The sequence below is a fragment of the Hippopotamus amphibius genome, chromosome 1 (genome assembly GCF_030028045.1).
Source record: "Hippopotamus amphibius kiboko isolate mHipAmp2 chromosome 1, mHipAmp2.hap2, whole genome shotgun sequence".
In the NCBI taxonomy this organism is placed as follows: Eukaryota; Metazoa; Chordata; class Mammalia; order Artiodactyla; family Hippopotamidae; genus Hippopotamus; species Hippopotamus amphibius.
This window is the reverse complement of record NC_080186.1, coordinates 206,662,600-206,678,200: the sequence shown is the minus strand read 5'-3', so window position 1 is coordinate 206,678,200 and position 15,601 is coordinate 206,662,600. Positions and strand designations below refer to the sequence as shown.

The 15,601-nt window shown below is 36.8% G+C and overlaps 1 protein-coding gene across 11 annotated transcripts in view; it reads right to left on the bottom strand.

Annotated features, from left to right (window-relative positions):
• TMEM161B (transmembrane protein 161B) overlaps positions 1-8,240 on the bottom strand; it is a 68,576-nt gene extending 60,336 nt beyond the window's left edge. For 4 of the 11 annotated variants that reach the window (XR_009054360.1, XM_057739623.1, XM_057739649.1 and 1 more), the window contains exon 1: positions 8,113-8,237. Coding sequence is in view for 3 of the 11 variants with exons in the window: in XM_057739623.1 (XP_057595606.1) it covers positions 8,113-8,115 (3 nt within the window). In the remaining 8 variants the exon portion in view is untranslated. Of the gene's footprint in view, positions 1-8,112 lie in introns of all 11 variants that reach the window. The other 7 variants (XM_057739712.1, XM_057739659.1, XM_057739666.1 and 4 more) reach the window with 5 other exon arrangements.
• Positions 8,241-15,601: the final 7,361 nt, after the last annotated feature.

The window sequence follows — 15,601 nt, the reverse complement described above, 5'->3', positions numbered from 1 at the left end:
AGATTCTTTTCAAATTCCTTTCTGTCTTAAATATTGCATTAGGAAAAGATTAGTATATTCAACATGAAACATCTGACCTACCCAAACAACTAAACTGTCAAAGAATAAATGATACAGTGAGGCTTCACTGTCTTAAAGTTAATTAAGACAACAGGGAACAGAGCGGGGAGGCAAGTAAGTATAAACTTAAACAGAAGTAAAATTCTACTAATGAATTAGCTACTAATAAAAGCAAAAGTTTTGAGGAAAAAAAAAAAAGCATGGCTTCTCTTTTGAGCAAGACTGTATCCAGAAACAAATGATTCCGGTTATGGGACACTTAAATACATATGCCAGTAAACCATAAAGAACTGGAACTATTTTCTAATCAATTACTCACCATAAAAACAGCCAAAATCTTCAGAAATGATAAAAAATACTTAATAAACACTCAAGTTAATGAAGTTTTAGTTGAGCAGAACCCTCCAGTATGACTTTTTCTTTCAGGAAAAGACAGCAGCAAACTATGGCACTGCTTTTTCTAAGTGGATCATTACACATAGGCAAACAGTGGCAATCAACAGGTAAAAGATAACAAAAATCAGTTAAGCACTGTGTAAAGGGCAGATATTAAAACTATATATAAAATATAAGCAATTCAAGATTACTATTTCAAAAGACTTTATTTCTTGTCACAAAGATAAAAGTATTAAGTTTATTTGAAAAAGAACAGCCATAGCCTTAGAAGTGCCTTATCTGTGACATTAACTGATGGCAGTCTACAATCATATATCTACAATATGGAGCTTGCTGAAGTTCCTTCTTCATAAGTAATTTTTACTGTTGGAGAAAAGCCTCCCTTTCTCTAAACAATGCCCCTTCGTATTTCCATCTCATCTCTTCTTCACCATCCAAACTTCTCTACTTTCAAGAATTTATTGTAAAGATCCATCATTATCACCTAGCACTTCTATTTTTTTCCCTAAAGGATCTTTAAGATAAATAGTTAGCTAGCTACCTAGATAATCAGTTAGCTGATTTATAGTCAGTCAGATGTTACATGGGGAGATGACTTTTGCAAATTCTTCTAGCAGTACAAACCTTTACTATAGTGTGCTAAATGTCTGGGAGGGAAGGCAAAACACTCTTACAAGACTATGTTCATTCTTTGCAACTCTGGGGAAACAAAGTTCTAGTTGCAAGCAATAGGTAATCCAAGTGAAAAGAAAAGGAGCAAGCCAATCCTCAGAGCCCTCAGGAAAATAAATGGGCTGTGAGACAGGCTGGGAACAAATGTGATACACTACATGCTTACACTGATGATAAATTCCAATTCACCATAGGTTCTCATGCCCAGTTCTCTAATTGCTCCTCACTTCATCAGTGTTACTAGTTCATCCCCAGGCCTAAAGGAAATTAATGCCTTGGTGTAAAGGAGTGCCAGTTAAGGTAACAGGAATCCTTATTGTGACTTACTGCAGCAGTGTCAGATGTATTTAGCATCTGAGTTAGAAATGCCAATCATCAGCACTATGTATGAGAGTAATAATTAATTTCTCTAATACCATGAGATGTGATACTAGGTAGTAACTAGGCTGGGAAGGATTTTCTAGAAATATAATCACTAATTATAATATTACTTCTATAGGAAAATATTTTTGAAGTTCAATCCTTTCATAAGTTAAAACTTATCAAAGATAAACAATAAGACTGGTACAACAGTACAGTGGCAAAACAGCCTGATTTAGAAGTCAGATTCCACCACCACTAGATAGATGTATGATTTTGGATGAGTTACTCTAATCTCGCTGTGCCTCCATTTCTACATCTGTAAAATACAGGTTAAAAAAAGAAAGTAGGTAAAATATGGAGATTAAAAAAAAAAGGTTAAAAAAAGAAACTCAAGACTGAAGACTTCATAAATATTTAAGTTAATATAAGTAGACTAGATAAATATTAACTCTAAATAAATGTAGCTGTTACTGCTACTGATGGAAACTAAAGCTCAATTTCTTATCCACCTGACATACTTCTACTTACCCTTCAAAGACCTAGTCCAATCAATCCTTTGTGAAATCCTACTCAAACTCCATACAAATTGAATATTCAACTCCTTTGTCCCCTCAATGTACATTCAACTAAAAGTACATCAATAACATTCACAAAATCACATAATCAGAATCCCAGAACCTTGAAACAAACTATAGAGGTCATCTAGTTCTGGTTCAAGCACTTTCAATGTCATATATTTATTGTTTCTTCCCAAAGTCATTTTAAAAGATATGCATGATTGAGCAGTTGGTTTTTGTAAATCTTACAATTTTTTAAAAAGTAAATAAAACACTAAAATCAGATATTAAGATCCTAACCTTCAATACTGAAGTATCAAAAGCTGAATTATTTCAGGTTTTTCTAAATCTTGTTTGTGGTCAAAACACAAAAGATATTCAATTTACTTTAACAACAGAATTACTAAGTCTATTTAATGTAAGTAAAAGACACAAGGTAAAATCAGAATATTTTGAGTGAATAAGTTGTATTCCCTCAAGATCTGTAATAACTTAAAAGACTAGGGATATGTGGAATAAAAATTATGCAATCTATTAAGTAAAATATAATATCAGCTACTAATATACAATTTTAAAAAACAAATTTCTATTACTTTTCTGTTCACTGTATGGAAAGATGATAATACATGACTTTACTGAAAGATTCACACTATTGTTAAAGACACTATGAGCTTTGTGCCTGACACTAACACTTTTTTAGCGTGCAGTTCATAAACACATAATCAAATATACCAGGTATACAGGTTGTTTATATATGTGAACTCAAATCTATTTCAATGTCACCTCCTCACTGTGGCTCTCCCTGAATGCCCTATGTAAAGTAACCACCCCAATCATTTCCTTAACTCTGTTCTATCTTTCCTTATTGTATTTACTACAATTAACAAATATTATGTCTCTCTTGATTATCATCAGACTCCCTCAATAAAATATCACGTCCATAAAGGCAGGAATGTCTCTGTTTTATACAGTTATATCTCTGTTGCCAAGAACAGTACGTGACATACATATACTGCTTAACAGACAATGAATAAACAATTGAACAAATACTTCTGAAGTAAGAGCATGATTTTTTTAGATGTTCAGAAATAAAAGGCGCAATCATTTCAGTTAAAAACCAGGGAATGTTCATTTCACCAGGACTTTAAAGATTGTTTTTCTTTCTGTAACTCAAGGGTAGGTGGTATAGAAAGAGTAGGAGGGCAGTTTACAAAACAGGTTTATTTCTTCAACGTTCCTTTGGGGCAAGTTGGTGTTCATTCTTGACTTAGAAACATAGGAAAACCACGACACAATAGTAAGAAAACAATAAATTCTCTCTCAAAAAATGAACACATTAGAATATGTTCTGATTTTCTAAAATCAACTATATTTGCTTTAAGCTTTTATCCCAGAGCAAACAAATGAATTAACTATCTAAAAAGTGGATAGAGCCCAAAGTATAACAGCCCAAACCAGTCTTAAGCATCAACCTTGAATCAACCAAATGTTAATCAAGAGAACAGTCTCTACTATTATCTGAACTAAGCCTCTTCAGAAGTAGTAAAGAAGTAGAGGAAAGTCAGAGAACTGAAAAGAGACCCAAATCTCTGCCACTATGTGGCAAACTGATGAAACCTGATCAGAATCCATCCTTCAAACTGGGCCATAAAACATTTAACAAATTTAAAAGGATAGAAATCATATGTTGTCTGCCCTCAGATCACTATGGGATTAAACTAGAAATCAGTAACAGAAAATAACTGAAAAATCCCAAAATACATGGAGACTAAACAACACGTTTCTAAATAACATGCGTCAGAGAAGAAATCTCAAGAGAAATTAAAAATATTAATTCCTATGAACCAAATGAAAATGAAAACACAACTTATCAAATTTTATGGGATGCAGTAAAAGCAGTGCTTAGAGGGAAATTTATGCATTGAATGTATATGTTAGAAGAGATTTTAAATCAATTACCTAAGGCTCCACCTTACAAAACAAGAAAAAGCCAACTAAATCCAAAGTAAGCATAAGAAAAGAAATAATATGAATTATTTTCAATGAAATTGAAGAGGAAACCAACAGAGAAAAATCAATGAAACCAAAAGCTGGTTCTTTGAAAAGATCGATAAAATCAATAAGCCTCTAGACAAGCTAAGTAAGAAAAAAAAAAAAGAGGACACAAATTACTAATATCAGAAATGACAGAGGAGATATCCTACAGGTCCATGGACCTTAAAAGAATAAAGAAGCACTATGAACAAGTTTATACCCACAAATTTTATAACCTAGATGAAATGAACCAATTTCTGAAAGATACAATTTGCCAAAACTGACACAAGAAATAGACAATCTGAATAGGCCTATATCTACTAAAGAAATTGAATCAATAATTAATAACCTTCCAAAACAAAAAACACCAGGCTCAGTAGGGTGCACTGGTGAATTCTACCAAACATTTAAAGAAGAAATTATACCAAGTCTCTACAAACTCTTTCAGAGGATGGAAGCAAAGAGAATACTTCCAAACTCACTCTATGAGGCCAGCATTACCCTAATACCAAAACCAGGTAAACACATTACAAGAAAAACAAACAAAAACTACAGACCAAGACCTCTCATAAAGACAGATGCAAAACTCCTAAACAAAATACCAGCAAATCAAATTCAGCAATGTATAAGAAGAATTAAATACCACAACAAAGTGGAATTTATTCCAGGTATCTGAGGCTAGTTCAACACTCAAAAATCAAAGTAATTCACCACGTCAACAAACCACATGTCTGATTATCATAAGCACAAAAACCTCAACGTCTACATCAAAGTTTCTAACATCTGCATTAGAGTTCCTTCAAAGTGCTTTAAGGACCACGAAGTTTCAGACTTAACTGTAAAACTCACTAAAAATTAAATTGTGGACTTCACCTCCCAATAATGGAGCCAGAGAAGCATTTTTATCAAGCATCACAGGTGAATCCTATGTGAACTTAAGTTGAGAACTAGTGTACTAATCCATTTTCCAAAACTCAGGTGAAGTCACCTATTACATGACTCCCACCCACCCATTAGAATTTCTTTCCTCTGTACTATTCTTTGAACACATTATATGTATTTCTCTTGTAACTTTTATCACATTATCTCTTCCCAACAGCCCTCCCCATTCCCCAAAAGGAGAACTTTCTCTGATTAAACCAGAGGTTCACAACCTTTTTTCCGACAACCAACACACTACAGCACAACCCCAGCAGTAAAAGTTACTACAGGATGCTATGTAGATAAAATAAGCCATGAGATTCCTGCAATTCCAGGAGCTAGCTCTAATCTACTTTTCTTCCACAGATCAGCCTAAATAGTGTAAAGATCTATTTGATTAAATTTGGTCTATAATTTTCAAAAAGTATGATAAAACAAATGGCTTTATTCCTTTCGTAAATTTTCTATGGACTATCCATTCTCACAACATGAAAGCAAAAAAATCAAGAGTGAATACTCAATATTTTTGGTCTGGATCATATGAGTCTATATTGATTAAAACAAAAATAAAATCAAGGTGTAAAATAAAAAAGGCTTTGTTTTCCATTCTGTGGTAGTATTTAAGACAGTAGTTAAAATACTTGACCAAACATACTGACAAAGATTCCAAGTATTACCTACTTGATAAATTAAAAAATGAAAAGGTGAATGATTTAAAAAAACAAAAAAACAAAAAAAAAAACAACCAAACTTGAGAAACCAAAGCGGGGGGTGGAGGGACAGGACAGTGGAATTCGGACTAAATTTTACTTAATCAGAAACTTTCTGAACATTCCGAAAAAGTCCTTGGTGAAATCACAGAATCATAAATATTAGAGTTAAAACGTGTTTTAATTCCCATCAAGCTCCACTTCTCTTATGTAGAAGGAAACTGGAACTCTTAATCTAAGTTGAGTGATTTTGCCACATTCACATAACTAATAATTGGCAGAATCTGCGTTTTCTGAGTTCAAGGACTGCATTCTTTTCATTATATCATTACGCCCCAGCAGTGCACAAGATCTCAATTCAACTAAGGTGAATCCTAAATAAATTCAACTCTTGTTCACTTCATATAATAACTAAACCCGTTCTTTTGAAGGATTCCAGGCAGTGACCACACTTGCATATACAGACATCATCAATTTCATAGTTGGGGAAGGTAAAGCTGCAAGTTCAGTAATTAACTCAGAACTATAAGCAATAACAAAATGAAGAGTCAACTATCTGCCCTCTGGTGACAGTATCCCAATGACATTCTCTTAAGTAACGTTTTGATAAACATGAGTTTACCTTAGCTTAAAAGGAAAACTACCTTTTTTGAGCTGGCAGGGGGAGAAGGGTTCTACTTCTATTACTACAGAATACTGAGAACAAGTTCACATTCAGCTTCTTTGTGACAATTATATAGTTTTTAATTATATCCTATCTTCAACTTTTTGGACCAAGATATCAAAAACTGAGCTAAAATTTAAGAACTGGAGATTTGGGTTATAGTCCAGACTGTGCCAAACTATTGCTGTTAGTAAATCACTGCCTAATTCTAGACCTCAGATTCCTCCCTCTATAAAATTGGCGGTGGAGGGAGGGAACACGGTGGTTAGGCTAGTTAGTATCGTTGGTTCCTTGCAGTTCTACTGTTCCTTATCTTTGTCTAATTTCATTGATACAAAAGGAAGGGAAAAAAACTCTTAATGATTCCAAATTTTACTATTCACTGAGGTTTAAAGAAACACACACACATACACACTAGTGCCCCAAACTCAGAGATTAGCTGGTAGAGAGTACCAGGAACCACACTGTTTTGAAGTTCTTTTGTTTCACAGTTAAGTTTCTATAAGTCATTCAAAAGTCAATCATCATACACAACAGCTGAAAAATGTCAACATGGCAAACTCCAAATTCCAAGAAGAATGTCCTCCAGACAAGGATTTTAAGTATTTTATATAGTCAAGTAAATGACAATTTTGAACGTTACTGAAGCCCCGTGATACTGAGAAACAGCAAAAGTTAAGAAATCCCGCCCCCCCCCCCCCCCCCGCCACCCTTCTGTGATATGGAAATGGCTTACTGCAAAGAACCAACAATCCCCATAGGACTTAGGTAAGCAAGACACAGGAATTACCCACCCCTTTGTTTACCTATAACAAGGGCAGACATAGCGCCTGCAAATTCCCATTCTTTGCCTCAAAAATGACTAGTTGAACTGCTTGTCCCCACAGAGCAATTGGAACAAAATAATACCCAAATTATAAGATCTCTTCCCCCAGGTTCCTGAACTTTGGCCTACCCTCAATCTGAAACAAGATACAACCCCCCAACAATTTTTCCTCAGAACAGGTTGCCGTCTAACTAAAATTTTCTGTGATTTACTGTCCAATCATATTACCCTTTCATCTCACTTCCCCACACCCAGTTCTTTCTAGCCTTGTTTCCTTCTGCCATAAAAGAAACCCCCTTTGCCTAACCTTTGAGACTCTTGCAGATCTTATGGTCTGGGCACTCTCTCCACTCCAACAGTTCCATCGCCCACGCCCTCGCAACATTCCTTTAGAATAAAGACCCTCCTTGTTAAGGTCCAGATTTTTTATCTGACACCTTTTCCAATTCCACAAGGGCTGAGTTTGAAAGATAAACTGTCCTTTCTTTAACTGACAAGTGTCGATCCTTTACAAGAAAGGGATCTATTGTGTCCATCTGGAAAGACTACAGGCATTTCTAAGACCTGAAGTTCTTGGCCACTGCCCTAGAACCGAGTGAAGGGAGGAGATGATCAACCCGACAAGGTCAACTCTGGGACCACCTGGCCCTACGGCCGTACACAGCGAATGCGCCACGAACACTCTGACTACCTACTCCGTACTCGCGGACATATCTCGCGGTTGGGCAGGGCAGATGCTGCTTCTTCTGGTGCCCTGGCGCCCCTGGCCAGGTGGTAGGTCCTGGTCGCTCATCCCATTGCTCCCGCCCGCTCCATCAACTGGGCACCCGACCGGCTCCCTTCACAGGACTGACCTCCCGGCCCCTTCGTCCCCACTGTTGTTACTCCAGCCCTCACAGGAGGACTCACCATGGCGCCAAGGACAGGTGGCGGACGAGACGCCTAGAAGTCGCCGGGGCCGTCCCAGACCTCCCCTCCCCACTCCACAGCCAGGATCCACTCGGCACCGCGAGGGAGAAGGTCTTCCGGCTCTGCCGGAAGTTCTGCCGGCGCGGGACAGGAAGTCCCTCCCCTCTACTGAACGCCGACGACCCCACGCCACGCAGAGGTGAGACTACGCAGGACGTCCTCTATTGCCACTTCCGTGGGTGCTAGGTTAGAGGCTGGGGGCGGTGCTGACCTTGAGAGCGCAAGGGGGAGGCGCAGGCGCAACACAGGTAGGTGGGCGGGCGGCGCGCCACTGCCGCGCCTGCCAGAATCCAGAGGTAGGGTGGATGGTGTGGGCGAGAGCGCACCCGCGACCTACAAGGTGATGGAGGTGCAGGTTTGTGAATGGGGTGAGAACCAGCTTCAGATCCAGCGGATTTCGTGCGGGAGAAAACCACAGTTAAGCCGCGCTGTTGCTGAGACTACAGTGAAATTGCCTCAGTTCAGCCACGCCCTTTATCTTTTTACCTTCTCGTTTTCCTGGCTATCCCCTCTTGGAGACCTATCGAATCCTTAGAGACCTGTTCCTCTGTCGTCTCTGCTCCCAGCTTTAGAGGGTCCTCCAGCTCTACCCTTCCTCAGGGCAGTGGAATTTGACCCTGAGAAGTTTCTTCACTGTTCGCAGATACCAGCTGAAGCCAGAAGGACATCTACCAAGAGCAGAGAAAACGGCAAGAGAATTCTGCCTATTTAATACACTCCAATATGGACGGTTTCCATTTAGGTTAAAAAATATGTATCATCAGATGCAAAAAAGTCAAACTCCCGTATAACTTCTAATTTTGTGTTGGGTTCCCCCCCTCCCCCCCCAAGACAACTCCCGTAGACCTTCAAAAATTTGTGATTTCTGTACCTGTCAACTCTGGCTTTTTATTTGGTTATACATAGTACTAGTGGCAGACTAGAAGTGGATATACAGAATACCTGTATCCAGAAATTCATCTCACAACTTAGGGATTCCTTGCTTAAGCCCCGCCTGTATCTGCAGTTTCATTTGTGGATCTTTTTGCCATAGGGTCTAGTTTTGTTGTATAGCTGGAATTGGGATGGGAAACAAGGAAGTGTCAGAAGAACTTAAGACAATTGGGTTGGCAGGGGTGGTTAGAGATGTTAAGTTTCATCTTCCTTACCAAAGTATCTGAAGAGCATGATACCCAAGCCATAAATGGTCTAAAGATCCTGAGAATCAGAGTCCTGAGCCATCTAAAAGAAGCATGTACAGGGCAGTTGCTTTATATTAGTTTTTACTTTAAATTTTATTGGGGGATGAATAGTGCGACAATTAGAGAAGATATAAGAATCATAAGTACTAGCATTGGAAACAGCTGGAGGTGGACTGGGGCTGGGGAATATTTTGTGAAACAGATCCTATTGAGGATGAATCCAGAACTTCTCTGAGGGTTCCACTTCTGCTGTATGGGACAAAGTTGTAAATAGACAAGCTCCAGAGCATCTGCAAATGGTAACTGTGGGAGAGAGGAATTGGAGTCTGTCGGCTGGTGTGTCTGTGGAAAGCAGCTGCAATCCTTGAGGAAGAAAAGGTGAAGGAAAGTGGCTATAAGTCTGTCAGTGACACATCCTGTGAGGTCTTACTCTCATTTCTGGCACTATGGGTCTTACATCTGCCCTAGACCTGGCAGCCTCATTGAGGTTCGCAAAGCATCTCCTCCTCTGTGGCAATAAGACTGGAATTATTATGGTGGAATCCATCCCTGCCAGAGTAAAACTACAAAAGGAAATCACAGTAATCATTATGTGCTGATCATTTTTAATAGATCATGGGGTTCTATGTTCCTTATTTGGTGTATGGCAAGTTGATAAATAACTCTTGGTTAATATCCTTTAATGATCCTGTTTCTATTACAGTGTGAAAAATCCGTTATAAGTAATTTTTTTAAGATTAAAATGCATGCATGTTTTAAGGCTGTGATGTATAAGATTACATGCCTTGAAGTAGAGGAATTTACCTATTTCCATTACTTATTTCATCTTTGACAAAGGTACAAAAAAGGGGAGAATAATGAAAAGGGAAAAAAGATGTGGATGATGGAGATTAAGGAGAAATTTGGTTGTTTTTGGCAAGGGAGTTAGGAGTCCGATCTTTGGTAAAAAAAAATCTTGGTTGCTCACTATTCAGGCTTTGTGATGAGTTGTCCTGAGTGAGAACAGTCCTCTAATAGTTAAGAACACCGGCAAATAGTTAACTCCTCCTTCAGCACCTACATCTATCTGGAACATTTTCAACCATTAAGACCTTTCACTTTTTTGAAGTCCAGCTCCATATTCTTTGCAAAATGTTTTCCAGATTAGCTCCTCTAAGAAATTTCCACTGCTTTTTCTTACTTTATTAAATATAATAACATGCTTTCTTGTGCAGTGCCTTTGTAATCCCCCCACCTCCCTGCAATGGATATTTTTTTCATAATTAGACATAAATGCCTGGGACCTTCTTGTGTTGCCCACCTTCTTCCCCTTGAGAAATACCATTTAAGTGAATGTTGTGGACAAAAATCACTTCAGTTAAACCGCCCTTCCCTTAAAATAATTTATGGACAAAAATGTTAGTTGTAGGAACTTATGGTAAAAAACATTAGGACAATCTTTGACAAGTAGAGGTTGGTCACTTTCAATCATGTATACTTAGTGGAATATTATCTAGCTATTTTTAAAAAGCCATTAAACTAGTCTTTCTAATGGAAAATGTGGCCAGTGTGATTACTTCGATGTGAAAAAACTCCTCTAAGTATAGAACAAAGAGTGAAAAAGGAAGTAATCAAAATGTTTCAATCATCATTACAGGAATTACACTCTAAAACAAACTTTCTGTAAGGGGGTAATTTTTGGTTTTTTTAATTTTTTTAGGAGTGGATGAAAAGAGCTTCACTCCCCCCACCCCACCCCCAATTATGCTTTGTAGCATCCACCTATTTTATTCTCATCTTTCCAATTTGGGAAAAACATACAAACACACATGTTCTTCAGAAGTGTACTGCAACTTTTTGATAGTTCAGTAGCCTTCCTCTGAACATTTTCTTTATTTACTTGTAGTTATATCTAGGATTATACTACATGTCTGACTAAATGGTGGAAAAACTCCTGCAGATTATACATTTTCAAGGATTACTAATGTATATAAGTGGGATCTTGATATCATTTGAAACCTTTTGGTATCAGGAAAGTCTTTAAACAGTCACCAACAAGAACAATAAAACCGTAAGAAAGGTTTAAAACCTAGATTAGCTTTAAGTATTTATTATCTACTCTGTCCCAGTCACTGTTCTAGACTTGCGGAAACTGTGGTAAATACAGCAGACATGGTCCCTACTACATTTTAGTGATAATAGACCATAAATAAATAAACAAGGAAAATATAAGAGTAATAGTGCTAGGCAGAGAATTAAAGTAGATGAATATTTTAGATCAGGTGACTGACAAAAACTTCTAAAAGAGTGTTATTTAAACTGTTATTTGACAGGAGAATGCAGCTTTGCAGAAATTGGGAAAACCATTGCATGCAGAGGGGACAAAAATGTAAAACCACGAGGCATGAACTATCTTGGAATATTTTGGGAACCAAAGGAAGGCCTGCCTTGTTGGAGCATAGTGACTACAAAAAGATTAAGATTGGAGGTAGGAAAGAGCTAAATTATGATTGCATTGAAAGCCAGGAGAGAGTTTAGATTTTATTCTAAGTGTGGTGGAAAAAGCGTTTAAACCTGAGGAGTTATATGCAAGAATATGTTTTTAAAATATACTTTGATAATATTTTTGTAATTGAAATGTTTGGTTGACTTACACATAACACAATTACTAACATACATGGACTTTATCCTAAGTCCTGTATATACGAACCTGCAGGTTGTGAACTTTCAAAAATGTGAACGTACATTCGCGTGTCCAGTCACGTAGTTAGTTCACGTGTCTGGTGTACATTGTCACATGCATGCATCCTCTACAAGTGGTTGTGCTTTTATGTCCTTTACAGTACTGTATAGCTACCCAGACATCACTGGATCATTTTTTCAAAAGGGTGGATAGAATTGAATCTAGCAAGGAACCAGAACCGTGCCATCAGTGTCAGGTGTGAGTGAAATTGCAGCTTGCCCTCCATCTCCTGTTGCTGAGGATCGTTTAGTTCTACCATCTCCCACCTCCTCTCCCTCCTCCAGTCAGTAACTCTTCTTGTCTGTTCACTGGATGCTGGTCTTTATATGCCAGCTGTTGTACTGTACTGCTGTAGTTTTCAAGGTACTGTACTGTAAGATTAAAAATGTTTATTTATGTGTATTTGTTGTTTTTTATGTATTATATGTGTGAAAAGTATTATAAACCTATTACATGACAGTACTCTATAGGCAATTGTATTAGTTGGGTACCTAGGCTAAGTCTGTTGGACTTACGAACAACTTGGACTTATGAATGCGCTCTCAGAACGGAACTCATTCACGTGTAGGGGACTTACCGCCCCCTATTTGTCCCATCTCTCCTCTGTTGAGTTTATCCTTTTCTGCCTTCTTTTAGATTGATTATTTTTAATCCATTTCTTCTACGCCATAAGCTTGACAGTTATGTATTATTTAGTAATTTATATTATACTCTTCCTGGACAATGTAAGAACCTGAAAACACATCAACTTCATTTACTGCCCCACTGCATGTTATATACATTGTATTTACTTAATATATATTTCCTAATTCCTTAAGACATTATTTTTATACAATTAATGTGCGTTTATATTTACTCAGACATTTAATTTGGCTGTTGACTCCTTGAGTTTCTAAGCTTCTACGTGGGATCTTATTTCTTCTTCCTGAAGAACATGCTTTACTGTTTCCTTTGTAGATGGCTGCTGGTGACAAATTCAGTTTTTGTATCCTGAAACTACTTATTTTACCTTCATTTTCAAATAACATTTTTGCTGAATTAGCAACTATTGTATTTTATCATTCTGAAGATACATTCCATTGCTTCTGGGTTCCAAAATTTTGTTTGAGTAATAATGTTGGTTTTATTTTTGCCTCTTTAATGTCTTTTTCTTTGGCTGATTATAAGATGTCCATCATAAAATTGAAGCAGTTTTATTATAATGTAACTAAATATTTTCTTGTTTTTTTTTTTAATATGTTTGTTTTCTTTTTGAAGTTTGTAATGCTTCTTGCATCTGGGATCTCATGTCTTACTCTGTTTTGGAAAGTTCTCATCTCTTATCAGTTATTGTTTCTGCCCCACTCTGTCCTCTCCTCTCCTGTTACTTCACTTAAATGTGTATTCAGTCATTTCAATTTATCCCTTATGTTCCATTTATTTGACTCTCTGTGGTTCATTCTGGATAATTCTTTAAGTTCACTCTTTTCTTTTTAATAGTCTCTAATCTCCTGTTAAACTTATCTGTTGAAGCATTTATTTCAGTTATTATGTTTTTGGTTGTTATCAGTTCAGGTATTTCTGTTTGGTTCTCTTTTATAGTTTCCAGTTAGCTGTCCAGGTATGTTCTCATTCTGATCCTTTATTTTCTGAAACATATTAAGCATACTACTTTAAAACTTGTGTCTAGTAACTGTGGGGTCTGCTGTTGTATGAAACTTCTTTGTTTCTTTGTTGTGTTTGTTGTTTATCATATTTACTTTTATGTATTTTTATTTTATATCATTTTTACTTATAAAACTGTTAATTAATTTTATATTATTTTTGATTAAATGCTGAAACTGGTATATGAAATTATGCTTTGAGATCTAAAATGATTATAGAAAGGATTTATGTCCTGGCAGGGGCTCTGGGCACTAGTAATCCAAAATCACCTTAATCTGGTCAGTGCTTGAGATGATTGGAAGGTCTACTTCTAGTTCAAAGTTTTTCCTAGGGTATAGACCTTTGAGATCTCAACTTGAAGCCTGTGGAGTTAACGAGGGCAGGCTCTGATTTCCAGTTTTTGTCTTTTTATTCACTGAGTTAGAAGCTCTGTTCAGCTTCTCAGCCATCTTATTCTCAGGAATCAGCAGATACCCCAAAAAAGCTATCATAAATAATGGGTTCAACAACTCTGGGTTTTTCTTCTGGATTTTCTGCTGCCTCATTAGCTCTCCCTGATGGCTTCAGATGTTTGTTTTACATTTTGTCCAGCTTTTTAAGTTCTCAGGACTACAGGCATACCTTGGAGATATTGTGGGTTCAGTTCCAGACCACTGAAATAAAGCAAATATCACAATAAGTTACGTGAATTTTTTTGTTTCTCAGTGACTGAAAAGTTATGTTTACACTACTGTATTTTATTAAGTGTGGAATAGCATTATGTCTAAAAAAATGTACATTCCTTAATTTGAAAATACTCTGTTGCCAAAAAATTCTAACCTACATCTGAGTCTTCAGTGAGTTGTAATCTTTTATCTGGTGGAGGGTTTGAAATATTTTGAGAATTACCACATGTGACACAGAGACATGAAGTGAGCAAATGCTTTTGGAAAAATGGTGCTGATAGACTCGCTGAATGCAGTGTTGCCACAAACCTTCAATTTGTAAAAAACACAATATCTGTGAAGCACAATAAAGTGAAGCACAATAAAATGAAGTATGTCTGTACTGAAATACAGGTTTAGAAATAGATGCACTCTTATAAGGAATATTGATTTAGGACAGAGATGACATTGTAGGCCAACGGGAAAAGCAAGAGCATTTCAATAAATGGTATTGGATATCCATATAGAAGAAAATGAAATTAGACCTCCCTACTTAACACCATACAGAAAAATCAGTTCCAGGTGAATTAAAGATTTAAATGTGAAAGGAAAACCTATTAAACCCTCAGAAAACGAGATAGTGAGATCTTTATGCTCTTATAGTAGGTAAATGTAAAACCTATAAAAAGAAAGAATTACATTCAAATACATTTTTAAAACCTCTGTTCAAAAGACATCATAAGCCCTTGGAGGAGTAGTTGATTTCAGTCAGGTACGCAGGAAATGTACACAATGAGCCAGGGACATTTTGTTGTGCAGTTTAGCAAGGAAGCTGTCATAGGCTACTAGGATCAGGTCAAATGGACTCAGGAGCTAACTGAAAAGCATCCTTCTGGGCAAAGATGGAACACTTTGAGTGTCAATAAGGACACACAGGTTCATAGAAATTCTGAAATCACCTTGAGCACAGACTGGGACATACCAAATACAATGGATTCAAACATCTGAAATTATCAAATGTCCTTAAATTCATGAGTTTTTAATGATAATAAAACTAACAGAAAGCATCTGATTGGTCAACATTGAAGGATGTTATGGAATATTATTTTGAAAACCAATTTTTAAAAAGGTAATCGAGTATTTGTCTTGCCTTTCCTGTATGAACTGTACCATAGGTAACCAAATAGTAAGTGAGAGGAAGTTTTTCTATATAAATGTATTAATACATGAAGAATGAC